The 27566-nt window shown below is 42.1% G+C and overlaps 4 protein-coding genes across 6 annotated transcripts in view; 2 read left to right on the top strand and 2 right to left on the bottom strand.

The window, feature by feature from the left end:
- Positions 1-576: 576 nt before the first annotated feature.
- On the top strand, positions 577-5836 carry LOC110981539 (glutathione S-transferase 3, mitochondrial-like). The gene is made up of 5 exons (XM_022239160.2): positions 577-801; positions 1528-1589; positions 3332-3389; positions 3673-3745; positions 4166-5836. Exons 1-5 carry the CDS (start codon positions 673-675, stop codon positions 4264-4266), a joined length of 423 nt encoding a protein of 140 aa, XP_022094852.1. The 5' UTR covers positions 577-672; the 3' UTR covers positions 4267-5836.
- On the bottom strand, positions 5833-14166 carry LOC110981527 (uncharacterized). Its single transcript, XM_022239140.2, has 6 exons — positions 10919-14166; positions 10397-10574; positions 9221-9557; positions 7838-8134; positions 6967-7131; positions 5833-6506 (listed from the first exon to the last, which is right to left on the bottom strand). The coding sequence occupies exons 1-6, from the start codon at positions 11277-11279 to the stop codon at positions 6375-6377; spliced, it is 1470 nt and encodes a 489-aa protein (XP_022094832.2). The 5' UTR covers positions 11280-14166; the 3' UTR covers positions 5833-6374.
- Positions 12236-27566, bottom strand: part of ltn1 (listerin E3 ubiquitin protein ligase 1) — a 79608-nt gene continuing 64277 nt past the window's right edge. Inside the window, exons 24-31 of one of the 3 annotated variants that reach the window (XR_002598456.2) lie at positions 19591-19680; positions 19090-19288; positions 18639-18804; positions 17468-17600; positions 15420-15702; positions 14796-14963; positions 14024-14262; positions 12236-12372 (exon numbers count right to left, since the gene is read on the bottom strand). Coding sequence is in view for 1 of the 3 variants with exons in the window: in XM_022239138.2 (XP_022094830.2) it covers positions 14203-14262; positions 14796-14963; positions 15420-15702; positions 17468-17600; positions 18639-18804; positions 19090-19288; positions 19591-19680 (1099 nt within the window). In the remaining 2 variants the exon portion in view is untranslated. Of the gene's footprint in view, positions 12373-12830; positions 14263-14795; positions 14964-15419; positions 15703-17467; positions 17601-18638; positions 18805-19089; positions 19289-19590; positions 19681-27566 lie in introns of those variants that run through there. The other 2 variants (XM_022239138.2, XR_015427784.1) reach the window with 2 other exon arrangements.
- On the top strand, positions 22948-27509 carry LOC110981529 (melanocortin receptor 4-like). The gene has a single exon (XM_022239141.2). It carries the CDS (start codon positions 23830-23832, stop codon positions 24871-24873), a length of 1044 nt encoding a protein of 347 aa, XP_022094833.2. The 5' UTR covers positions 22948-23829; the 3' UTR covers positions 24874-27509.

Below are 27566 nucleotides of genomic sequence, written 5' to 3'. Positions count from 1 at the left end.
GTGGAGACACATATAATGTAAGTCAGACCTATTTTGGAATGTGTTACATGCTCCTGGGACCCTTATAAAACCTGCCACATCAGTAAACTTGAAAGGGTACAGAGGAAAGCAGCACGGCTTTGCTTCGGAGATTACAACAGAGGCAGCGGCATTACCCAGGTGGAACAGTTGGAAACAAAAAGAGCGAGAGATAGATTAGCTATGTTGTAGGCCTACAAGACTCGGAAGGGGATGATGGGAATACAAGTGCAGATAAATATATTACTTACCGGAGAGGAGAGCAAGCAGGACTGAGACTTGAAACTCGTTCTTTGTAAGATCTTCAAGGGAATGGAATAAATTTGATAACGACATTGCCAAGTCAACACCATTAGAGAGTTTCAAGGGGGCACTTACAGCGCGACAGTACGCACAACTCGCCCAAGTACGTCAGCGATATGCAGAGAACTGCTCCGTTGACTACAACTTCAGAAAAAAATTCCGAAAAGTCAAGAATGTATGGGCAAGATGCGCAGAAAAGATCCTGTTTAGTCTAGAGGGCGCTCGCAGTGCAAGTGATACAGCAAAAACAGCTGCAGTAGTTAGCGACGCGCGCGGTGACCGGTGGTTCACAGGCTACTGTAATTACGCAGCATTTTTCGGTGGCACTGCGAGGCCAACAGCAGCGGTAAAATGGCCGATTTGTTTGACATATTGCCGTCCGAGTACGGTTATGTAGTCTTGGTGGTGTTGTTCAGTTGGGTTGTGGTGCAGTGGATGGCTGTTAGAGTCAGTTCTGCTCGCAAGAAGTACAAAGTTGAGGTGGGTAAAAAACCGTCTCGCCCCGACCCGCCATGCCGGCACGGCAGGCCTTGCCTGCGCCCCGGCCCCGCCCTAACTGTGGGTATATTTTGTCGTCCACCGCGCCGTCCGTGGGTACACGGCAGACGAAGCCCGCCTCGGCTGTAGGGCCGGCCTGTTCGTGTGCTCCCATAGGCCGACCCCTTCTGCTAGCCCAGGTCGACTCCGGCTCCCTGACCGTACTACGTTACAGAGAAATGGCGTCCAACCTGGGCCACCCCTTCCGCCCCAGAACCAGTGGTGTAACTTGGGAGTACATTTTACTTCAGTTGTGACTTGACTACCTACTTGTACGTGTCTGACTCAAATGAGTCCCGTATATGAGTATGACAAGTGTCTCTTATCAAACCATTTAGGTGTGCTTACATTTGTATTAAATTTCCAAGTGACTAAACTTGCTGGTACTTGTTTTGTGAAAAGTAAAACATTAACGGTTCCTTAGTCCACGCTTCTCTGTTTTGGTATTTAAATTTGCATCTAGGAACTGTTCGTACACAGTGTACATCTAGGCTCAGACTTCGAACATAGACTTCTTGCATGGCATTATTAGCAGGTACATGCATAATTGACTGAACACTACACTAGTAATAAATACACGTACAGGTGCCGCTGTGATGACAAATCAATTAACAGAATGCAGAGATGAAGAAGTAAAATTCACGTTTAACATCCTATGTTTGATTGTAGTACCCAGCCATGTATAGTGACAACAACATGTTCAACTGTGTTCAACGGGTCCACCAGAATACGTGAGTACTTTGTGTAATACATCAGTGCACAATCATTCTGTTACATCCCAACTGCGGCCTCGATCTCAACCATACTTGGACCGTAGTTGCCACCGGCCCAGCTATAGTTTGGGCCGGTGGCTATAGTTTGGGTGTAACAGTTCTGACCAGAATGTAATTGGATATATTGAAATTTCATGGGTCTTCAGCAATGGATGTTGGGAGTCTTGTATTTTCTAGGTCCACGTTCACTAAATTTGTGATAATTTTATGGAATGAATTCCACAAACCGAAAGAGTGGCATGTGCTACTGTTGTTGTAGGAGGGTTGATTTTGGGCTTTAACCCAATGCGATTGATCTGTGGTCACGATGTGCTGGTTCAGTGCTGTAAGGTGCAGTAGGTCAATCTTGGCATGATTGCTGGATCTCGCTGCTTGATTTATTGATGATTTCACTATCAGCCGATTGCACTTTCTTTCAAATGCACAGTTGTTGGAAATTATTTCAGAAAAGGGAAGGTGTGGATTTCCCCTCGAAAAGACCAACAGTTCAAAGCAAGTTTGCCGTCATGTCAACAGCTCTGAAATTCTGAGTGCATGGTATTGAATTGCCAAGGTGTAACTACATGTACAATTACAGGAAATGGTAATTAATGCAAAATTGGCATATTGATTGGAATTCTGACAGTGAAGGCACCTGTCCCTTCAACCCATTGCATTTTTTGGTGTTGTTCGCTGAAAGAGGATGCTCATGCAAGCAAGTCAAACACTGACCACAATGCATGGAATGTGGTTGCCCTGGGAACACACCGCAGTAATCTAAAGTGCACACACTGAGTTCTTCCGGAAACTGTTCCTGGTGAATTGGGTTTGGGTGCTGTGGTATCGTTTCTTAATGCTCTCTTAGTGCCGCTTTTACGTGTGGGTGGGTGGGTCGATGAATGAGTGTTGCAGCAGACATCGCCAGAAGTACATTTCTTATTTCATTCACCTTGGATGTTTGAACATGGAAAGTCTGTTTAAGAAAGAATAATAACCATGAATTACAAACTATTCAAGTGAAACCATTTCACGCAATTTTGCGCAGAAGTGTGGTGTGCCATAGCAAATCTAGAAAATATCTTGCATTGCAAAAGTAGGTTACCGTTAACAATGTCATACATTCTGTATTTCATGAGTCACTGGTTCTCGGCTGGCTTTTGTTTAGCATCTAAATCTTCTTAGTTTTTGTTTGCTGTTTAGATATGAAATTTGGCTCCAGGACGTCCTGGATTTTAGTTGTGCATTGGGTCAGATGCCTCATAGCACAAATCTGCTTTGCCCTGCTCCTTTTTAAATTTGCTGTTAACTTTATTGCTGACAGTCAGTTGCCATTGATGGACAGAATATAAGGTGGAAAGGTTTACAGATTGAGGTGATGGCATTATGGGTGTTGGGGGGGGGCAGGGATGCTTGCACCATGCCCCTAGGGAAAAAACTGAGAAAGGGAAAAAGAAGAAAAGGTGAGAGAAGTGAAACAAAGGGAGGAATTGGTATAAAAATCAACAGTTTCCTTGACCTCTTTGAAACCTTTGACCTCTTTGAATTGACCTCTTCCACCGTTAATGCTTGTCAGTCTGCTGAGGAGTACTTTGTCCCTCCCCGGCAAAAAATCTTGCCCCTTTAAAAAAATACGGGTGACACCCATGGATGAAAATCATGGCATAGACCAAGAATTATGCATAAATTTAAAGTTGACCTTTTTTATTATCTGCTTTAACCAGATTGGAGGTCTTGGGTTACTTCATCGTGCTCCTCCTTCTCGGCGGACTGAAACATCCCGTAAGTTTGTCTTGAATTATTTGGGCCACGTACTCTGATGCACGGTTTCAACAGTGGCTAAGCCAGGTTGTATTGTTTCAGGGAGGGGGCAGATGTGAAAAAAAGGTGCTCAGCTACCGTGGTGAAAATTTTTTTTCTGATCACACGACTTCCGAAAACTCTAAAAAGGGAAGGCCCATTCCTAGTAAAGTAACCATTTCACTTGCCCTGTGCAGTCGGTGGCCATTACAGGTGTATCACAGAGCAGATTTTGTGTGCATAACGTGTTTTATTTTGTTTACAGCGCATTTCGGCCGTTTCCGGTCTTGTGTGGGTCGTGGGTCGCATCTCCTATGCTCTGGGCTACTACACTGGCAGTAAGTAATCGGTCATAAATAGATTCCACGTAAAAATGATAGGAATTGTGGATTGGGTACCTGATTAGTCTTCACCCGAATGTGTACAAATCTATGGCATATTTGTGTAAGATTGACAGATTGCTGAGATGTCCTTGATCTGCACCCGAGGTACTGGCTATGTGGGTACTTGACTTTTACCAACTGGGCCACATGCTCATGGCCTGCCGTTGACTTTTTACTACCAAAAGCCTCCATTTTGTGGAATGGTTGCATTACAATTTTCCGCACTTACTAAACACATGTTCTGTGGATCGGTTCGATATATTGAAATACAGCATATGCATTTGTTTTATAAGTGAATGAAATGTAGCCAGTGCTCACAGTTGCTTGACATTTTGAAGATTTAAGATTTTTTGTATTTTCCATTTCAAATTTCAGATCCAGAAAAACGTTTGAACGGAGCGTACGGTTACTTTGGTCTCTTTGGTCTACTTGGGACCACAGTCTCCCTGGCACTCAGCCTCCTGGGCTTTGTGTAGTCGGATAGCTATAAAGGTGTGGCATGGGTGTGGCAGTAGGGCGTGGTTGAGAAGTCCTTCTGTGTTTCAATTTCAATGGAAACTTGGGGCTGTGATCAAGACAGGGATAGGTTTATCGACAAACCACAAATGGGTTTGTTCAGATGTAGTTTTGTATTTGCAGAGATGGAAATTTGAATTACCGGTTGATAAAAGTACAGAAATTGCAAATCCTCCTCTTACCATTTTTTGTAATCCCTGCTGGTTTTTGACATTTATACATAGGTGTGGGTGAATACACTTCATTTTTACAGTAAGACAAACTGATTTGGGTCATTCCTTGAGGGTGGGGCACAATTTGTGACAATGTCCATTGTTACATGGGTTCCATAAAAATGAACACCTATTTCCCTGCATGTGGATTCCAAATTGACATTGTTATACATCTGGCAAGGCTGAATACAGAGGTGTGCGTTATTTTTACAGAGTAAATGACCTACTCTACAGGTCGTGACAGGTTGTAAAAGTTACCCATGTAACAAGGACACCGTCACAAATTGTGCCCCAACCTCATGGAATGACCCATTAAGAAAGTGATGTCAAACCTAGTCATGGATGTAGTCTGTGTGTGTAGTGCATAGTTGGTTTGTACTGAAGGATATGAAATGTATTCTTGACAAATTAAATCAGGTGACTGAATAATTTTGAAAGGTTTTCAAATAATGTTTTTACATCTGCTAGTTATGAGTGGACATTGTAGTGATGCAGTTTCTCATCGAAGTAGAAGAATATGCCAAAGGGGTGCATGTATATATTTTCAGTGTAGGTCATCGGAAGTTTATCGGTAACAGGTGCATGAGTTGATATGTAAATTTTGGCATTTGGGTGTTCTTTGAATCAAAAGAAACCAGAAATTTAAATGGCTAGTGTCAATCTGCTTGAAGTTCAATTTTTTTACGGGTAAAATTAAATCAAACTGCCAATAAATTTGTAGAGTGCCAAAAATAAGACATGCCACGGAAATATGTCCTGTTAAAAAATTCTGCTAGATTCAAAAATAAAGGGACCTGCAAGGTCACTTCTGCCCATACATTGTTAAAAAGCTCAACGAATGATGCTCTTCAGCTAGTCCTGGAAAAAGTGTTTTTAGCTGTTCTTTTGGTCAGCAGAGGCTCATTTTCTAGACTGGTGCTTGACTGGTCACTGATGTCGACAGTGAACAGAACTAATTCACTGTTCAGAGTATGGTCAGTGTGATCTTTTCTGTCTGATTAACCACAAGACGTTCAATTGATGGCAAGGTTCTGGGAGTGATTGTGGTTTTCATATTTTTTGAATCACATGATTCCTTTTCGGATGAAGATAAAAAAATTGATACTGTTTACTGTATTTCTATGCAAGTTTTACTTCTTAAATTTTACCCTACCTAATGGTATTTACTTTAGGTTTTAAAATTGTAGCATTGTTAACCGAAATTTGTACTCATTTGATAATGTTGTTTTTATCTAGACCGAACAAGTGTCACTGTATTTGTTCTAGTTGGAAGCCGAAATTAGTTCAGAATAAAGCATGGACACATGACAAAAGTTAACTACAAGGATTCAATTAACTGCTTTTTGTTAATTGGCACTTTCTGCTGTCACCAACCTTTGCTCAATATTGAAACAAGTCCCAATTGCTTATTGCTTTGGGGGAGAACACTGAAAACAACATGTCAAGGGTCATAGGTCATTCATGGGCAAAGCCGGCCTTGCAAGGGGAGGGGGGGAGCAAGGGAGCATGGACCCTGCAGGTGGCTAGTGCCAAATCAGAGACATAATTAGACCAACATGTGATAAGGCTTCGTGTAATTGTGTGGGTAATGATTGCATTGAGTAAAGAACAAATTTGTGGAATGGGTTTTTTTTCATTTGACCCCCGCCCTGCTTTCCCATCAAACATCATCAGAATAAACATGAAATACAGTGGAGGACTACATCTTGTGACTATTATGTACCCATGAGTGGAATGCTCTCTCTCAGTTTTGAATCCTCACCCGTTGAAGTAGAACTGGAGAAAGAATCTGGCCTCATTTTCCACACAGAGCGAAGGAAACGGACCACACGTGGCAGTTCACCTGGGGTTAAACATTAATATGGACGCAGGCTGTCCACATAGATCCATTCCATGGCCCTGTATGGAGACAGGAGTTTGCAGTACTGCATGCCAGCGATGCTCTGGATGGGAAACGCAGCGGGCGTGAGGAGAGCGACCGATGTCACCTGGAGCGCATGCATGAAAAATGGCAGATAAATAAAATACCAAGTCTTGGTGATGTTCTGAGCAGTGTTTGTTCATTTCAACATTGTTACAGGTTTCACAGGATTTCTCCGTGATACTTCCAAGTTAAATTTCCAAAATGCAAGTTGAAAATGGTGTGTTTACAGAGAATTACTTGGGAGAAACTGGTTTTAACAGTAAGAACCTGTTTCATCCAAAGTGATTTCTCTGTGAGATGCTTGCTGGTCTGTTTCTAAAAAGCTCTGCAATATTCCACAATGACTAGAGTCACAACCAGCATTCTCAACAGCAAAAGGGTGCTATGAATAACCCTTTTCTATCTCATATACAAAATGCCTACATGTGAAAAATGTTCTCCGATTTCATGGAGAGACCATTTATTCAACATCTCAAAATGCTGGTGTTTCCTGATTGGCAGCAATCTTTATCAATGGTGCTTACCTCCAGATCGCCATTTGGCGTGTAAGTCAGCCGTAACTTCTCCGACAACCAAGTGGAGCCCGTGAAAGTGAGGATGTCAGACTTGAATTTCATCTTCCGGCCCTGGTTGTCGTAGCGGCTGCGGGCTGTGGGAGATGCCTTGCTAAGAGCCCACTGGAGAGCCATCTGAAGGGTCAAAGGTTATAGGGAACCTCAGAAAGTTTCTGACCAATGCGGATGCCAACAAGGGATGCTGTTTTTATGTTCAGGGAAAAGAGTCTTCGCGAAACTTGCGACGATCAAAACACGTGCAGTGACTGTTTTGCTGCTGGAGTCATCTGAAATTAAAGGCCACACTTGTGCCTGTCTCAGAAAAGCAGGTGCTCTGCAAGAATATCATTTCTGATTTTAACAAAATTTGTGAAAAAATACCTGCAAAAACTTACTAAAAAAGTTTTCTAAAAGCTACCAGTAAGTGGGTAGAGATAATGCCCTGTGAAGAGATACCAGGAAAAACGTTGATGGGGATGGCTGCTTGCCCTGGCTCATTTAGGGTTAAATGGCACAACAAAACATGAAATTCAAGTTAAATGGGACAAAAAGGAGCATCACTCCCAGGTGCGGTTCTGGAGTCAATTGGGGAGGGGGGGATGTAGACTTTGCATAGCATGTCGCCTTTTTACTTTTGCTACTCCTCTTTCACTCTGGGAGTAAAATATAAACCTGTAGCATTTGGGGGGCTAGACAAAGGTATTGGGGCACCAGACAGCCCCCTACCACCCTGTACAACCACGCCTATCCACAAGAACATTACTGTGAGAATTAACACTTCATGGTGACTTTAAATCTTGGATTTCACTTGATATCTTTGATTATCCGGACTATGTCTCACCATGTTAATCTCTTTGCATGTCACTGTATCATTGTACCGTTCACCCCCCAGTACATCTCTGACTGCCTCCTGCCGCTTCATCTTGGCTGCGATCTCATTGGCAGACTGCTCCGTCAATGACACATCGGCGAGGTTCTGAGGGAACTCGGCCCGGGCCCTGGACTTCACCGTCACAATGCCATTCGCTTCCTTGGTGATGGAGGGTTTGGACTGGGCAAACTCCCTCAGGCCACTGTAGGCTCTGTTCTTCACAGTAAGACGACTGGCAAGGCTTTCTGGGACACTGATCACAGCTTCCTGCAAAGAAAAAATTGAACGTGCAAATCACTTTAAAAGCCCAAACAGAAATACCTTTGATTGTTCATGTAAGAATACTGACTTTCATCATATCTTGGGCATTACTTGGGCTACACATTTGTCTGCTAACAGCCTATGTAAAGCTACTGATGCAATTAATGTCGCAGAGTTCATCAAAGAAAGAAGCTTTTGAGCTTTAATTGGGGAGTCAAGTCAAACTTTAGGGGAACTCATAGTGTGTTTAGGATGTTAACTTATTTAGGATGATTACAGAGGTTTGCGGTAGCACCATGCAAGGATATCTCTTTTGCTTGTGTGGTTCTGAAAAGAACCGGCTTGACCGGAGGGTACTCAGCTTTTCGGACGGTATGCTCTGTCCATCGTCAGGAGACTGCAGAGGCTCTAATGACGAAGCTGCTTCGTCATCTTCCACACCACATATACTCAAAAGAGATACCCTTGCCTGGTGCTACTGCAAACCTCTCTAACATGCCACCTTCACCATGGAAAGCCTATCTTATGGAGGATAATCAAAGCTGCATCCAAATTATCTGGCTATGACTGACAGAGGAACATGTGTCTATGGGAAGTGACTGTAGCCGCTAGCCACTGGCTTTCAATATCTCTGAAAACAGCCAGGGTGGACCCAGAATCAATTCTTTAAAGAACAAAAAATTTAGGGAATTTCTTTCTGTGGCTTCTCTGGAGGCAAGGCTAATTACTGTTACTTTTGGCATGCTTTGGTTTGGAAGAGGAGTGAAAAAGTCTCCAAAAATCATATTTTAATTTTTTGGGGGTTGGGATGGAGATATTGCCCTAATAAAACTCCTCTAGACCTGCCAAGGCCATAGCCACACCTTTCAGATTCAACCTTACACTGTTTCTTAATCAAAAGGCTTCGTCTCTAACTTAACATCCAAGATTGGGTATCAATGGGAGACTTGGAGACACTGGTGGCAGCAGACATACCGGTCCTTTTTCGGTGTATTTCACATGCTCAGAACTATGCATGCATGCTCAGAACAATGCACACTTGCTCAGAACTGGTAAAAAGCTTCTCAAAGTCTCTCAAAGGAATAAGTTTACCTGAGCATGAAGCACCCACGGTGATGCCTCTCCTTCCTGTTCCATGTCCTTTGCAATTAACAGTGGTGCAAACAATTCTCCGGTCTCTTGCAAAACCTTCTCGATCCGGTCCTTCGCATCGGGCAGCGCTGCAAATGTCAACACGATGAAGTCGGCGGAGGCCTGACCAATCAGGTCATGAGCTTGCTCGAAAGTCAAGGGGGACGCAATGTCATTGGCCACGACGTTTGGGGGCATCTCGCCCGAGGCAAACTGGCCGTGGTTGACATCCTTAAGAAGGACGACAGAATAGCGGAATTGGGAGCCTGGATCTGTGGCTTCAAGGGCCTCCATCTCGCTGCAAAACACCAAAGTGAATCATTTCTGCTTTATTTCAATTTTCTACATTGATGTCTAACAGCACGTATCCAAGTCTTAGGTCGGGGTGGGGGAAACAAAGACTTTCATCCTGAAAAGAATCTTGAACCCCCCTACGCCCTACCAAAGAAAGAGATGGTATCATTTCAATATGACACTTTATGAAAAGTTTATAAGAAAAAAACAGATGTGTCTCAGGGAGACTTTCCCCCGCCCCATTGGATACCACACCATCCATCAGTACACATTCAGTGTTTGAAAGCCCACAGCTACACAATTCTTATAGTAAGTTTTCTCAAGTTCAAATGTTTCTGAGGGACATTTCTTCACACTATTGCATTTTATTACTGTAAATATAGACCTTGGATTAATTAACATTTAATGTTAATAAATCAAATTTCAGAAGCAGAAACAGGATTTGCTTTGGAGTGTTGAGAATCTGATAATCCTGGATGGGAATTTTGAAGACAGATGTAAATTTGGGCAACTGGGATGTGATTGTGGACTTCTGCATTCGAAGTGCTAATACTGCTGCCAAACACTGTCAATCTTTTAAAATGCATAATCCCTTGCAACAGACCAGTGGCATAACTAGGGTGTAATTTCTAAGGGGCACCCATGAGTGGACAGATTTCTAAGGGGGCACCAAAAACTGGTGAACATAAGCTTCTTCATAGGTTGTGTACATTTCAAAATTTCAAAGGGGAGGAAGCTTTATCAGGGAGGGAGCACACAGCTCTGATAAAAAGGTTGTACTCCCTAGCACCCCCACAGTTACAAATTGCAACAGAATCCCCTCTTCCCATGCGAACTACATACCTGTATACATCGGCAAGTCTTGTGAGGCGCGTCAGGCCGTCCAAGTCCCCAGACAGGTGCATGACTGGCACGGGGTAGGAGGCAAGCTGACGGTGGGCAGCTGTCAGGTACGAGCCCCAAAGGAGAAGGCCAGAGACCTGATTGGAGTTGGAGGCTACGTAGTTTTGGACAAACGTGCCTATGCATAGAACATAAAAATGGTGCTGGTGGCATTTATGATATCAGACACATGTAAGCATTATTTGGGGGGGCGAATTAATCAGGCCATGGCTTCCTCCAAACATTGCTCTGGGGAATTTACAATTTTTCACGCGACTTTTGGAACTTCTTACAAAGGCCCACATCAGTAAAACGATACCTTTCCAATCTTGATAAGTCATTTTTGCCTGAATGAAGGACTGAGGAGTCATTTTATGCTACAGAGCAACGTAAAAATTCTCACCCAATTGGCAGTGGCATATATACAGATTCTGTATGTAGTGGCAGGTTCATAAAAGTAAGGATTGCTAAATATTATCAAACCTCCAAGAGAATGGCCTGCCATGAAAGTAGGCACGCCGAACCGACTCATCCCCGCTGCCCGTAGGTCTGCCAGGGCCAGATCTATAGCAGCCGTCAGTTGCAGTGGGTTGGGAATGTCGCCCACAAATCCTGTTGCAATGCCGACCCACAGCTCGGCGGGTGCAAATTTCTGAATGGCCTCGGCCACGGGACGATAAAACTCGCCAGGGATTTCTGCCCCCGGTATGATGATCAGACAGAGCTCCGCTCCCTGGGAAATCGGCGGGAGGACGACAGTTGTCAGTTGGGCTTTGGCAGGGTAGGAAAAATACGCCATTGCTACCAGGATAGCAAAAAAAGAACAGTGAATGAGAGATGCCATTCTGAAAAACTTGAATATGTTAAATGGACCAATGGTGCCCTACTTTTGCACAGCAACAAGTTCCAATTACCAACTCTGCTCAACTGACGTGGATATTTGTATCCACATTGAAAATAGTCAAGTAATCTCCTCAATCAAATTAATCATTAATCTGCTGATAACTATAGTAACCAGGCTGGGGCCATAGTGATTGATCTTCAATTTTTGTCTGGTTCAGTGTAACTTAATTGCAACATCCAAGTAGCCATACTAAGCCAATTCTGCACCTTGCAGCTCAAATTCCCGCCAATTTCCGAGCAAAGGTTCCAAGCCAATGTCATATTTCAATCACTATGCCCATAAAATGGTCGCATCATGAACTATTATCATTTAAAAAACTCTCAACAAGATGAATGAACAAAGGAAAACAGGGTTAGTCTAAGTTTCAGCTGCAGGAGTGGTATCCATGGGCATCATCGCTTTAAGGACATCTCCAAAACGTGTTAACGTTGCCCCACAAGTTCATAAGTCATTTTGATTTGAAATATACAAACTTCCTTTCTGATCATGAATCTGCCTGAGATCACCTAGAGTTTCCCAAAATTGGCTTCAAAAATTGCCAACTGTCAAGTTACAAGGGGCACATACCACTTACCCCACTCAAGGGCAGCATTTTTGGATGTCACAAGTTATGCAACATCCAACAGGGTTTATCACAGTTTTGTAAATGGATGGCTCTATTCGGAGAACTAAATAAATGTTGTTACTTAAATATCAGTACGAAAGATAAACATAAAGATAAACATATGCATGCGGTTACAAAGAAATATATGCATAATGGAAATCACAAGAAATATGTTGATTACCTTTTGTACACAGTCTCTCTGCACAAATCAGTTTCAAAGTTTGCCGAGCATTTTCTTTTCAAAAAGGCAAAAAAACATTTTCTTCTACCTTGAATCTCACTCTTACTCGGATTACTTTTACCTCTGCTAAATGTAGGGGAATTTAATAAGTAAAACCGTCCTTATCTTGATCATGAGGGGTAAGTATTCTAAGCACTTAATCTTCTTTTCTTTGTTGTATTACGAAAGGAAACGATGCACTGCTTCTGCTGGGAAAAAATAAAGAATGAACACATGTATACCTCATAATACCCACAGTAATGAGTCTATCCTTGGGGGTTTGGAGGGAGGGGATGCTATCAACTGTGCTCAGGGGTAAACACAACGTGCGCCCCAGAAGTAATTAAGAAAACAGCCAACCAAAAACCACAAATGAAGAACAAAAACTACAGCAACAGCCAAAATAAAAACTCAAAATTAAAACTCACCGGCCCTTTCAAAATAATCTCAACCCTCCCTCTAACCCCCTTCCCAGGGATATAAAGAAGATAGAAACAGATAGTAACAACAGAACATAAAGAAAACCACAGATGTAATGTAGATTAAGCCTACATTACATTCTGAACAATGCCCAAAATCTTACAAATAAATTCTCACAGATAGTTAAGATAAATCAACATGCAAAATAACTAACACAAACAAGGACACCTGACTAGAAGGCCCTGAATCCACTTGTATCCACCATGGTACATTATGTTATTATAATTCATTAAAAGCAGCCTAAATTTCATAAACAGACATTAATTTAAAGAAATATCTCTCACTACTTATGAATAATACCTTTTTCTTATGCAATTCCTATGAACATGCATCATTGGAGCAAGTCTTTTAAATAAACCAATACAGTTTTGTATCTAAATTTTACTATCTTCAAAGTTATGGTTGACTTGATATCGGAAAACAATGTCATATATTGATGTTAAGTAGGCGACAGAAATTGGCACTGTAGAGAATATCTACCAACTGAGCTATCCTGCACTATTGTGCCAGTCTCCCCATTTTGTTCAGGACGTTTTTATGATGGACAGAACATTTTCTGTCAAATATGTCTAAAATTTAATACATACATTCCAGAAAAATAAAAATTCAACAAATCAAGCCACTTCCCAAAATGACTGATGCAAACTACACAAAGTCCAGTGGGAAAAAAAAAAATGAATAATAAATGTTTCAGCGGACAAAATATTTTGGAAGGTTGAAATTATATCTTGCTGAGTTCAAAAGAGAATCAAGTGAAGATCAGAGTGTACAGCATACGTGTACTCAGTTAATTCAGCAGAGTCTGTAAGCCAGGCCAGAGTGTCTCCTGCTTAAACTCTGACGAATCGGATTCAAGAAATCTACATCATCATCAGTAAGAGTAATTAACGTGTTAAAACGAAAACTCCATAAAGTCAAATTTCTCCTCTGTAGGTGTTTTTTTTTTAACCCCTTCACGACGGATGACTGTAAGAGCCGCCGTAAAAATTGAGTTCCTCAGCCCACTTTTCAGTTATTATTCTCGGCCCATGCTCGAGCCACCCTGGCTCTTGTATATATGGTGATTGGCCTTTGTGTGTAGCCCAGAAATAAAAAGACCGAATTTGCATCATAATCACCAGCTTCACAATAATCCCCACTTTGAAAAGAGGCAATGGGAATGTGGAAGCGTGAGTAGAGCCGCATGCCACCGATCAAGGAGTCTTTTCACTGTGTAAATCAAAGCTTGCAGAGCACGCAGGGCCAAAAACCGAGAATTTACAGTTTGGCAGGTGGCCTTCGTTACCAAGAGAGGCTGGAATTCTTGGTGTCGGCTCGGAGTTCCCGTCGTCAAGGGGTTAACTAATAATAGGTTATGACTTTCTTGTCATCATTCAGTACTTCTCATGAACATAAAGATGAAATCTGCTTGGAATGAGTATTTCTTCTGTGTCCTAGCTGCACACAGCAAGGTACAGTACTGTGCTGAGTAGCACGGCCAGTGACAAGGTTCCTGTCTGCGGAGGAGTGGAGGTGGTGCTGCAGGAGTGAGAGGCCGGGCCCAATCCCCACTGAGGGAATTAGAAGGGGCTTCGGCACATAGGACAGGTAGACTGGTTACTGGTGCTGAACCACTTGTACTATAAGAAAAAAAATGATCAGAAATCATTTGCTATCAAGAGGACTTGAAAAACAGTCCTCTACTTGCACCACCAGTCAACCGACAAATGAACCAAAATTGGTCTTGCTCTTATGTCCGCTCATAATCCAACTCTCGGACATAAAAGGCCAGATTTCACATACTCCAAGCGGGAGTTATTGCAAGTCACCAGAGACGAAGTGTCACTGAATGGGAAAGTACCATCATCTTTTCACACTTTTACGCACACTGTTTAAACATGTTCATGACGCCTGTTATGAAACATTATAACACTCGAGTCCAGATCATACAGGAGTGACAGTAGAATATGATGCCACTCAAAAATCACCCCCAGAAAATACATGACTGAAGGTTGAAGGTGGTATATCCCATGCATAGCCTACGCACTCCAAGGATGTCAACAAGAACACGTGACAGGTCATTTGGAGGCAGGTGCAAGATCTGCCCTATCAGTGCCTTGCTCGTTTGAAATACTGAACTTGCTCATTCGTCAGTGTTTCCATGCTAACTCACCAGGCAGGCTGAGTGGTAGCGTTTCTTGCAGGTCTTGCACTGCAGCTTGGGCAGGGAACAGTTGGAGCCGTGGATGACCGAGAAGCAGATCATGCAGTCGTCCACCCCCTCAAAGCGCTTGTCAACATTGCGCTTCCACAGCGTCAGGCCGTCCATGATGCTGCCATTCTAGTTTGTGAACAAAGTACACGTTTTATGGAGTGACTGAGGAAGACTTATCAATGAGAGGAAGCTTAACTTAACATGGCTCCTTCTTGGTGGTCATCCATGGTTCACAGGCTTCTAAATTGTACAGTGACTGAAAACTAAAGCCGGACACAGGTGCCTAAAATACTGATTAAGAATGAACTTTGACACACCAACTTTGTTTCTCGGTCCTCATAGATCTTCTTTTCCACAATATTCTAGTTTCACATGAATTTTAGGCTAAAAAGAGACATCTGAATAAAATACGCTTGTGTCACCCTTTTGTCATGTCTTTTTTTGGTAACCCCCAACCTTGCATAATTTCAGGCTTGTTGGTGCAACCTTAAAACAAGAGAAAAAAGAAAAATTCGGAATGCTGAAGAGCAAACACCTCGTATGCACAACAACGAAAATTATTTAGAAACTGTTACGCTGTACTTGGTTGCGTAGGAATGTGGTCAGTTGTAACGTCCAGTTTCGCCATTGCGTGGTCCCCACCCCAACTTTTTTCTCGCTGTCCACGGCGATGATGCCTAGCGGGTGGTTGGCTGGAATGCGAACGGTCAGGTCCATGGTCAGATCCTGCATGGTGTAGGTGGCCACCACCTCGCGCGTGGCAGAGCGCGCCTTGACCGTCATGTTCTCAAAGGTCTGCGGCGCAGTCTGTACACCTACGACCTCTTGGGCTGCGAGGAGGGGGCTGGCATATTTGGTTGTGAACCTGCGTGAATGACAATGGCAATAAATGTACGTTCATACAGGGGTAATTCCAGATATTAGGGGTCAATTTTTTTGTGTCCCTGTCATATCTGACATATGATTTTGTAAGTTCAGAACACAATTTCTAATTTCCAAGAGTGATGAATTAATGCGAATTACTGGTACCTGCCAAACAAACAGTAGTAGTTTGAAATCAATTCTGGTGATATTTCCATGTCAAATAACAAAGGTCAGATGTAACAGGGACACAAAAATGTCACACCTTTGGACCCCTGATTTCTGGAATTACCCTCATAAGTACTTCACACACGGTATTCTGTGTGTGTGTACTTCAGAGGTAGGCCAATTAATACTGTGAGGAGGGTATACCATTAACTACTTGCTGTCGGGAATCCTGTTTCGAGCACCATGGGTTTATACGCAGAGCAGGGCTGCCCAAAATGGGACAAAAGAGCTGGTCTGCGTAACAAAAGACCGTACTTGGAACAAAAGACCTGCTGCTGGGAATTGCCATCATTTTTTGGCTTTTTCGAAGGTAATCCGTCACTGTTTTAAACAGTATCAGTATACCACTGTTTTGGGCATAGCACGCCCACGGATTAGCACCACGGACAAAAGTGCTCCAGGGCCCCATTGATGAGTGACACAGAACCGCCGCATGCTAATCCAGCCGCATTTGAAAAGACGCCACTCTCATTCACAGGGGACAAAGGAAATTACGTAACACCTCACAATTCTGGGCTCTCCTTACAGGGGGGCAGGCCTGGCTGAAATACTCAGGAGTCAATGAAGGTTACTTGTCTGCTTAGAGTAGCCACGAAACAGTCATTCGTGTGGGTGTAAACGTCCATTAAATGAAATGATGAATTTTTGAAGAATTTTGAAAACTGAGCATCTTGAAAATCGCCAGTATGTGTGTACTGGATTTTTAAAAGCACCCAGCAGCATGTGGTTAAGGATGCATGGCAACCAAAGAAATTTCAGAACCTGACTAATTTTGGGGCTGTCCTCAAAACCTACTATTTACATGTAGAAAAAATATATCAGGTTTGCAGTCTTTTGCATTGAAAGATGCACTTAATAATATCTGTGATTCCTGGATGACTGAGGGCGCTGTTGATGTGATGTCATCCAGGAAAGACATGGTTACGTGCGTATGTCTTTGTGTTCAGATTGTGATCACAGAATTGTGAAATTGTGAACACAGAATTTACTTTAGAAAATGAAGGGGTACATAGATGTAAACCAATTCAGCACTGGGGTTTTATTCCTGGGATGACATCAAAGTTTTGATAATGAATATGTATGTATGAATATGTAGAAATACTCATTAGCATTAAAAGCCAAAAGGGCAGTAAAATACCCTTTAAAGTAGTAAAACAAACAATGAAAATGAGGTTACCTGAGACACAAAGGTGCATGTTGGAGGTTTGTACTAGACAGTTCCATTGTTGGAACCCTTTAATCTTTGTTCATCTGGATTGCATTTTTGTCCACATCTAGGCTTTGTCTCTATCTCTGGTTTAATCTGATTTTTACCTCCTGGCTCTGGATGTGAGCTCAACGAAATGCCATGCTTTAACTGCATGCAACTGACCCGAAGATATAATTACTCTCATTTAGATGGAACATTTGAGGCCTAGCTATGAGTGGTTCTTATATCAGTGAAAAAAGTTGACAATGCCTTAAACAGAGACGAAGCTGAGATTTGAAAACTCCACATTGAGTGAATGTGCTGGGACTATATACGGAGGCCCATAACTGACCTGTCAACAATGGAAGCCACCTTCTTATCCTGATTTGTCCACCACTGTCGCACCATGGCTGGTAGGTCCTCCAGGATACTGTAATACAGGGTGCAAGCCTGATGCTGAATCTCTTCCTGGCTTGGGGAGATACCTGTAAAAGTAAATGTGTAACATTTTATTAAAAACCATTAACCTGGGAGGACACTCGATCCGTTATCATAGCTTTGCTTACCGTGAGCAAAGAGTACCAGCTTACTGTCGGAGCAACTCGTGCTCCAGTGGTTATCCGCTTTCACAAGTAAGCAGTAATTTCAGCTTATGCATGTGCACACATGTACCACTAATACATGAGGATTCCGTGCTTACATGATTCGAATGGAATTTCTGTGCTATCACAGTAAACAGAAAAAGAGACTGTAAGCAGAGAATTCAAAGGTTACTCAGTGCCAAGAGAGTGGCTCAGGTGTATGGCAAGGTGGTTAAAACTGGCCCACAATATTAGCAACGATAGGCTTAGGACTATCAAAGTTTTGTACAGCCAAGCTTCCGTACAGTTATTACAATCCTCAATGGCTCAATGCAATATATGAATAATGTAGACAGTAGTGAAAAAAAAAAACTGGAAACAAAAATGCCATCTGAAACTCCAAAAAAGTTTATATGAAATGCCTGGTTATGTGGTAAAATGATTTCTCTACGTTAAACTGGTTAAAATATTTGGTGATAGTCTGACATACTGGATTAATGTTCTGTTATTTAATGGGCCCCAAGCGGGACCAAGAGAGGGGGTAATTTTCCTAGCAACAGAAGCTCTTTTGGTAGGAAATGCACTTTGCTGGTTAACGAATGACTATGAAATGCATACGTCGCGTTAGCCTTGCTACCAACACTCCCCACCAGCATGGCTGTTTTCAACTGATGACGGGGGGTGCTTCTGTGCAGGGCAGATACAGTTAAGCATTGAAGTTTATCTGATTTAGCTTGTTTGAAACCACACCAGCTCAGGCCCTGTCCGAAACGGGCTTCCAGAGCTATGGCTAGGTCTATTGTCTACGCGTCTCCACGTATTTCCGATGGAGCGAAGACCTAGACCTAGACCTAGCTCTAGACAAGAGATTCGGATGCAGCCTCAGTATTTGACATTTAACTTGGTCCTACTCGCTACAACACGGACTGAATGATGAGGTACCTTTGGCTTTCATTGGCGGAGCTATGTTGAACATATTCCTGGGTGCAGGTCCCTTGGGGGTAGGACCACTGATCAAAGGGGGGTCAGGCATCAGTCTGAAAATGTCTGCCATCAGGCTGGCCACACCGTCTGTCTGACGAAGGTAATTGGCATACTTGGCTCGGACCTGTGGGTTGGGTTGGATGTCAGAAACCAAAAGGTCAAATAAAAATAAATCCGAGACTGAGTGAAGTGCATAAACAGCAAAATCACGTTGTGGTCGATTTCAAAACAGGGCAAAATGGTGGCATACGTGCTACTGTCAGTGACACAGCAAAGAAAGGCAGACTCATGAATGATTTATACTTTAATAATAAGACAAATCCGCATTTCACATAAACTGTGCTCTACATGTTTCAAGCTTCAATTCTCAAAACAGTAGCTCTCATAAAGACAATTCAAAACACCTCACCTCTGCTGAAGCAGCTTTGAACATCCTCAGGTATAGTCTCCACACTAACAGGTAAGTCAGCACGCTGGACAGACTCTGGTGGTAGCCTGTGCTGGTAGGGTCCATCGTAAGGCATTCTCCGACTGGGATATCAGTCAAGATGGCTTCCATGTAGGCTGACGTGGAGTCTAAGATTTCCTTCAAAGGTTCTGGAGGTGTTCTGCCAGGGAATAAAAAGTCCCCCCCCCAAAAAAAAAGAAATTCACTTGATTTCAATTTTTTGTGAAACAGAATCAAAAATGAAAAAAAGTGCCAAAAGGAACAAGGTAATTTCTTTCTTGCCCATGCTCTGAAGAACTTTTACACGCAACTAAATATGTTGTTAAAATGTTCACATTAAACCAAGCCATTTGGCTGCCTAAGAAAGAATTTGTACTCTTCATAATGTATTGCTTCACTTGCGCATCTGTATATGTAGCCTTAGTTCTGGATTTGATCATCGGCATGAAAAGTGGCTCTTACATTGCTGATTCCTCCTCCCTCTGATCCTTGTCACTGTTTGCCTCCTCTTTTACACGTTCCTCATCTGCTTTGGCAACTCCATCCATAACCCTGCAACGAAGAAACAAGAAAAACAGGACTCCTTTCAAAAGCTGCATGTCAGACCATATGAGAATCTTCAAGAACCAACTTAATACTAATGTACTTGATAGTCTGTTTTTCTTAGACATTTTGGACTTCCACACACTACATAAACACAGGGACGTTACTAAACTTGGGGGATGGAAACATATACATGTATATACCGTATAAGCAGAGTGCTAATTTTGCTTTTTTTTAGATTATCGTGAAATTAATGCATTTACCAGGATCAACGTCATCAAAATCGACAATACACAGAACTTCAATTCTTCCCAAATGTTTAATGTGTATATCTGATCCAGGAGGTGAGAGCCTAAAAGTCTGCATGTAAGTGTAGTCACTTTATGGTCCCTTCCAAACCCTGCGTGAAAAATTGGACTTTGTCTGGCACAAACAAAACGTTGAAGAGAATATAACATTCAGAACAGCTTTTGTTTATGCGTTCAGTTTTGCAAGATTTCCTCCAAAAATAACCAAACGAATGTAGACAGGTTCTCCATCTGGATTCTGAGAACATCTGCTTCTATCAACAAGCCTGCAATAAAGATGCCAGGCACAATTTGATAAATTGATGTGCACAATGATAGCTCTGGGCTTGTGTGACAAATTACCCATGAAATGGACCACAGTGGGATTAATGAGATTTTTGAAAAAAAAAAAGGAATCTGATTAAAGTGAAAGTTTGGACCTTTTAAAGCAAGGGTGATGATGATTGTTGGTTGCTTTGCTCTGGCTTGATGCAGAAGTATGCTTAAAAACATGAACGTCTTACTGTGAAATTCTTGCCTAGAATTGAATAATGACTGTCATGGGATCTATTTACTACTTTTTAATATCTATAACATCACATTACATGTATACCACTGTTGCAAGTTGGGCTGTTAACTTGCTGTATGAAATCATTGCAATGCGATATTAAAACAAGTACAGTGTAGCATATCAACACACAATTTCATTTTGTTGCAACAGCTGATGGCACGACAAGGTGCCATTGTCTATATGAAAATGTCAATAAGTGGAGTCCTGAGATATGCAAGCTCATATTTAAACTATGCTCAGAGAAATGGTAACCAATGTGCCATACAAAGTTTATTGCATCATGCTGGTTCTCTGCTTAATTCTTCCTTAGCACAGAAATCTGCAACGCAATATTTTCTGCTTAGTTCCTTCATGAAATGGCGCCCAGCTGGATGTCTAAAATCTGATGAGCAGCATTTTAGCTTTAACAGAATTTAGCTGTGCTGCTGGAACTAACTCTAAAATGCTTGAAACCTTCTTCTCAATAGAGATCATCCCGTGTGACCAATTTGGCTGATTGCCAGACTGAATGATAAATTGGCCCAATTATGGTGGCTTTCAACATCTAATCCATTACACAGATAATCACATCCCAGACATCTTTGCCAGGCAACAATCAAAACATTGCAACTGCATGTAAATGTTGAAAAGCAAAAGTCCATTTCAAATAAATAATAAGTGAAGCATCACAGGGAAGGAAGTCCCAATATTTCCTTCTGCAAGCCGGAAAAAAATTGAAATAAGAACAAATTTTGCTCGATTGGATCTGCAGACACTCTGAAATGACTGAACTTTTCTGTGCACTGGCATTATTTTATCACTGAATTCAATTTCTCAAGATAATACATGTATATTATTCAAAACTCAACACAACTAATAATTAACAATACCTGTGCACCCCATTAAAGGTGCAGGTCTACAAAAATGTAAACTGTAATTTAAAGAAACTAAAGCCAAAACAGGTGATTTACTGTCCGAGTTAAGTGCACCTGTGATAAGCAATAAACCACCAATGGTGACTATTTAGAACTTTGATGGTTCTGTATACCGGCAGGTTGTCGATGGCAGCATGGGGTAAGATCCGTATGCTTTAAAGAGGCAGCCCGCAGTTTCTACAAGAAAACTGGTTAACTGTAAAAAGCCCGACATGAAAAAGTGAGGAACATCTAATGCATGAATTGATTTACATGATGCAATCCAGCCTTGGATGCTACCATCAGAGTCTCTCATCTAGCCACCTCATCACAGGTCTAGAGTATAAGCAAAACCAATTTGGACAACAGTTGTTTTTATGCAAAATTGACAACCCCTTTTCTTTTACCAATCTCAAGCATTACATAGAATGAAAACAAATGGGCTCAGATAGCACAAAGGGGTATCAGCTTGAAGTTTTCGGCAGGGAGTGGACAGGCAGGATTAAACATTAATTGGTTGGGAAGAGGCAGGATGATTTTGTGGTCCTAGATGAATGCCTCGTTACCTCAATACAGACTAATTTCAAATTGTGAATCAGAAACAGTGCACACAGTGATGTCCCATTGCTTATCCCAAACTTTCCAAGTTGCATAAGGGCACAGCACTCTCTCCGCAGGTAGACCAAAATATGTAAGGGTTCTCAGTGCTAAGTGTGCCCTCATCAAGGAACAACAGAAAGGCTGTTATAGAGCCATGATGGAGAGGCAGCAACAATCTACGCAGCTCCAGCGCATAAATGGAACAACTGTTTGTTTCACACCATTCTGGATCCCCATCAGTGATCCCAAGGCTGCATTGTGCTATCTATCAAGCTGGTTCTGGTGTCAAAGAACCAACCAATGATAGATCACTGATCGCAATCAAGATCTGCGCAAAACAAATGGGCCAAAAGAAACGGCAAATGTAACCGGTCAATACAAAATAAGGTTTAAAGACAATTTTTTAAGTTTTGCAAAATCTTTACTTCGTATTTCTGGATCCTGTAAAACAAGAGCCTTCCAATAATGAGGGGGTAGTGAGCTTGGAAATGGAAATGACAACAGCAAACTAGTAGTTTCAAAAGTACTTTTTTGAGAAACTAGCATTTGAAACCCCACACTGTATTAAAGCTAATGAAAAGTCAGAGATAGAATGGATAAGTAGTGATTTATAGATGTCTGATTGAATACAATCAAAGTAGGAGAGGACTTAAGAGAAAGAACTTCACTAGAAGCCAAAAATATTGATTGCCCCTTAAAAATGTAGCTATTCCCCACACTTATACTAAATTACAATATCTAACTTGATGCTGATGTTGTTGTAACTTATGGTAGAAATGTTGGTATGGTGATTAACCCAAAGGGAAGGCACTGCAAGGTAATGAAGTGGCATGTATCATTCATGCATTGATGGGACAGAGAACAAAACCGAAACACCCCAACGAGAGTACGAGACAGCCAGCTTTTGTGTATTTGTAATTTGGAGAGCCATTGTTCAATGAATCCACAATGTGACGAAGATAAACACCCGATTATTACTATTATAATACTGTTACCTTCCCTCATTGAAATTTTTCCTATTCCTAGAAAGAGGCTATAAAGCCGTGTTCATTTTGGGTCAATTACTAATACAGTGCTTAGCATACGATTATTAACTGTTTGTTTTCAACGAATGTGCTGGCATTTCATTTGAGGAAAAGGCCTGAAGTTAAAGGGATCAGTTAAAGAGGAAATAAAACATAGGCCGTTCCATCCAGGAAGTTGTGGCTTTCGGCCAGGAAAGGACCAGTTGATGTGAAATTCTACAATGCAACTGACAGCTGACCCCTTAGAAAGATCGCTGGAGATGAGAGAGGCATCACTGCGAGATTAGGTGATGTTGGAGTTGCACGTAGCTGGCCGTCAGTTTTCCTGATAGTCGGAAGGAAGCCACGGTCATATATGCCCACATCACGCTACCTTGGATCTATCACAGCTGGTGTGGGATCAGTTTACAAGGTTTAATAGTGTTGTTTCTGTAATAGCCCTTTGCACTTTTGCTTTGGTGTGCCGGCAGAAGTAATCAATCAACATGAATCTCTTTGAGATTCGGTCTCCGTACCTACAGATTCGCTTCATGTAGATGGCTCGACTGGTGTATGGCACTGTTTGGACGTCGGTACTATCGCACTGCGAATCTACTCATCTGGAGCTTTGGGACCGTTGAAATATTCTCAAAGAGTTAAAAGTGCTGGCATTGGAAATAACTATGTGACTAGCTGATCTGATGAGTGAAGCAGGTTTACACATTGACACCGCCAGAAAATGAGGAAAGTTCATTTTTGTCTTCAGCAAATCTGTCGGATTTAACCTTTGGCAAAGTGTTTGAATGAAATTTGTCATTTTTCTCTGGTTTTCGGTCCTGCATGAAAAAGCTCCACTGGTAACTATGGAATTGACAGAAAGTCTGGGGACGATAAGCTCTGTGAATGCATCCACTGAGAAAGTCACTGAGAACGGAGCCTCACATACACCATTTGCTGTTTTTGTCACCATTTTGGCAACGCTGGCAATTGCAACAAACTTCTTGCTAAATCCGCTGATGCTCTTCACGCTGCGACGTGTCACTAGCATCCAGCCCACCACCAAAATATTCATGACCTCTCTCACACTTTCTGACTTTTGCAATGGAGTGTTCTGGGTCTTCAAATTGACGGAATTGTATGCCGGCAAGTGGGTGCTAGGCGACTTCCTCTGCGCAGTCTCTGGCGTGACGGTCAATGCATTCCACACCCTGGGCATCTTTTCCCTGCTGCTTCTGACCGTAGACCGCTACATCGCCATTTCCTGGTCGCTGCGTTACACACAACTGATGACCGTACGCAAGGCGAGGGTCACCGTCTCTGCGACCTGGGCCACAGCGTTCATACTCTGCCTTTTGCTGTTTGGACTTTACGATCACAAAGTTGTGTCGAGTGAGAGCCCCCACTTTTGCATCCGTAAAACGTATAAGGACTGGCGAGTCTACATTGCCATTCTCTTGATTTCTATCTCCCTCGTAACTATATTTATCATCTACGCCCATGTCCTGGTCATTGCCCGACGCCACAGCAAGCAAATTGCAGCCGAGGTGAGCAGCAATCAGCATGGCCGACGCATGCTGCATATGGGCAACGTCAGATCAGTCACCACCATTGCCATCATAACCGGCACCCTGATAATCACTTGGGTGCCCTGTACAATAATGCTGTCGATACTGGCCTCGCAAGAAACCATGGAGTACAATGACAGTTTTTACGCAGTCGTCTTGTCAAATGTGCTGCTCATGTCGAACAGTTGGCTTAATGTCATCATTTACTATCTAAGGAACAGGGATCTGCAACAGACACTTTGCAGCTTGCTGTCAAATTTGTGCTACTCTTCAAAAAGCTGACATCCTGGCTGTACTATTTTGCAGAAAGTATCAATGTAATTTGGAATATTTAAATAAAACTTTCAAGTTTCCTCTCTTTGCCGGGGAAGGAAGTGTAATATAAATATCTTCAAAAATACTAACCTTCTTGAGGCATTTCTTTTGGGTAGATAAAGGGTACGCAATCTTAACTCACTTAATTACAAAAAATTGTAAATTGTTTTAAAAAATTCCTTGCCATTTGAAAAAGAAAGATGGTTCCCCAAATTGAAGTCTAGCCTTGGGGTGTTTCTGAAATGCATGGATTCAGCTGAAGACTTCAGTTTCGCTGGTTCCTGTCAGAGCTTGAACATGTGGTTTCAAATGCTCCTTCAAAATGGTTGGAACCAGCGAAACTGAAGTATAAGCCGAATCCAAATGTTTCAAAAATGCCCTTGGAGTCTGCTTGATGGGTACCATAAACACTTTGCCAGAACACAGAAAAACAAAGATTGAAAACAAAATGAGTAAATGGGTATTTGCAATGGAACTGTTTGATGACAAACCTTCAGAGTGCACCTTTGTGTTGCAGTTAACCTTATTTGCAATGTTTCACTATTTCAAGGGGTGTTTTACTGTCTTTCCGGCTTTTATGCTTGTCAGTATTTCCATACTCGAGAGGAAGACTGTGATGTCATCCCAGGAAGAAAGCCTCTGTGTCAGATTGTTTGTACACAAAAAAATGATGGTATTCATGTGCAAGAAGCACTAACAAGGTTACAATGACACTGGGGTTGCTAGCTAAATTGACTTTGATTGGTGAGATGTTCTGACTGGTGTTCTGCAGAATATCAAACCGGATGTAAATTATGATAGAAATTGCCTTTGCAGAACCCCGCTCTAACTACACAACTGCTCTGCATTGCTGCAACTTGGCAAGAGACTCAGAAGACAACATAATCCTTCATCTACATGTACATTGACAGGTGCTCGGGGAAAAAATGGTCAGTTTTCAATCAGTTGGCCACCACAATGAATGCAGTGATACATGTACATGTATTTCAAAATGTTTTCTTTGCAAAGGCATTGTTGTCTCTGACTCCGACAATGGTGCAGGTTAACATAAACAGGTTATTATCAACCCCAGTTTATAATAATTACACTGGTGCTCATTACTGGTAGGTGAACTGGGCATGATAATTATTAAGGCATTTGGCATTCGGAGTAATTGTAGTGGTGGCTGAACAAAGGCACCGTTGCCATGCAGTATCGATCAAATGATCAAATCATCAAAATCAATCTTGCACAAACTGCTGACAACAATTTGATGTTACTGCATGTGCTTCACCACGTGTACAACATTCAGCACCGGCATGGCAGTCTCAGCTGTCTCCCGGTCTCAGCGGCCCCCCCTTACCAAATATGGTAAAAATACGTCATGCCATCTCTGCGTACAACAACGGGAAAGTCGTCCGTTTAAGTGGCGTGCTGAGCAGTGCAGTCCATGCATGCTTTACGTTGTACGTGACGTGTACTGTACATAGGCCTACACCAAAGATAATAGAACTGCTTATAGTACCCTGCGAGATAGTCATGTGGACATCTCGGGATGGAAGACCAATGAGACCGTGCTTGAGTCGTACTGAAATGTCTGGCTACATTGGGGGGGGAGACAGCTGAGACCGCCACACCGATTCCAAACGTGTACACGTCTACTGCGGTGAGGTTCATTGTTGGACATGCCTATCTGCCCTGAGTAGAAGTGTACTCTCACTAGCGAAAGAAAGACAGATGGTACGAAATTTTCCAACCTGGCTCTTGCAGGTGTTAACGTAACATGAAGACCATAAATTCCAGAATTAAATTCAATGTGCTACTCAGCTTGCTCCATATCAAACTTCACCTATGTAGTGAGCTGGTACCAAATGATGGCTCATTTCATTTGAAAACACGCCCTCTTTTGTTTCCATTCAGAGCAGATTGCCATCTGACCTTCATTATGACCATTTAACGACATCATTACAAAGACATGTGCAACAGCTGACAGCCTGAAAACTTTGAAGGGCCCTACAAATTAATTCAACCCATCTGGCTTTTGTTACTTGACTTTCAGCAAAACACTTTTGAAGAAAGTAAGCCATTATTCCTTAAGAAGAGCTACTGTATTGCCCGACATCAATGGAAGGGACATCCATAAGCTCTGTAGGTTCCAAGAAGCACATTCACTGATCTTTATTGCTGATTTATAATCAAATGCTTACTAATGCTGTATCACCACAGGTAGCTACATGTATGTATTTTGTATCTTGCACAAAAAAAGCTTTGATACTAACATTCAAAAAAGCACCAGAACTCGCAGGAAAACCTTTTTAAATTGCAACAACTCTTAGTAGTGTTGACAGAAATTTGTCCTTGCATCCTTTAAAGTGACATACTAGTTAGAAGAAACCAAGTACGATAATATAATCCTCAACTTTAAATTGTGAAACTGTGCTCTATGGCTTTATATTCGTTGAATAATATGGGGTGGTTATTTGTACCAGTATACTCTACGATGGTCACTATCTGCTGCAACTTATCTCTTGCTAGAGTTGTTTGAAAAAAAAGTGTGACTGTTCAAATAGATGAAAGATACCCTTTTAAACCTTTATGAATAAAAGAATACTGGACACCCTGAATGCATGTCCTTCAAACACTTCATATAATTTTTTAATGTAAAAATCCTCAACAAATCA

Source organism: Acanthaster planci, linkage group LG15 (genome assembly GCF_054643075.1).
Source record: "Acanthaster planci isolate LZ-2023a linkage group LG15, COTS_SCS, whole genome shotgun sequence".
NCBI lineage: Eukaryota > Metazoa > Echinodermata > Asteroidea > Valvatida > Acanthasteridae > Acanthaster > Acanthaster planci.
The sequence above is the reverse complement of the archived record's forward strand: the minus strand, read 5'-3'. Positions and strand labels throughout refer to the sequence as shown.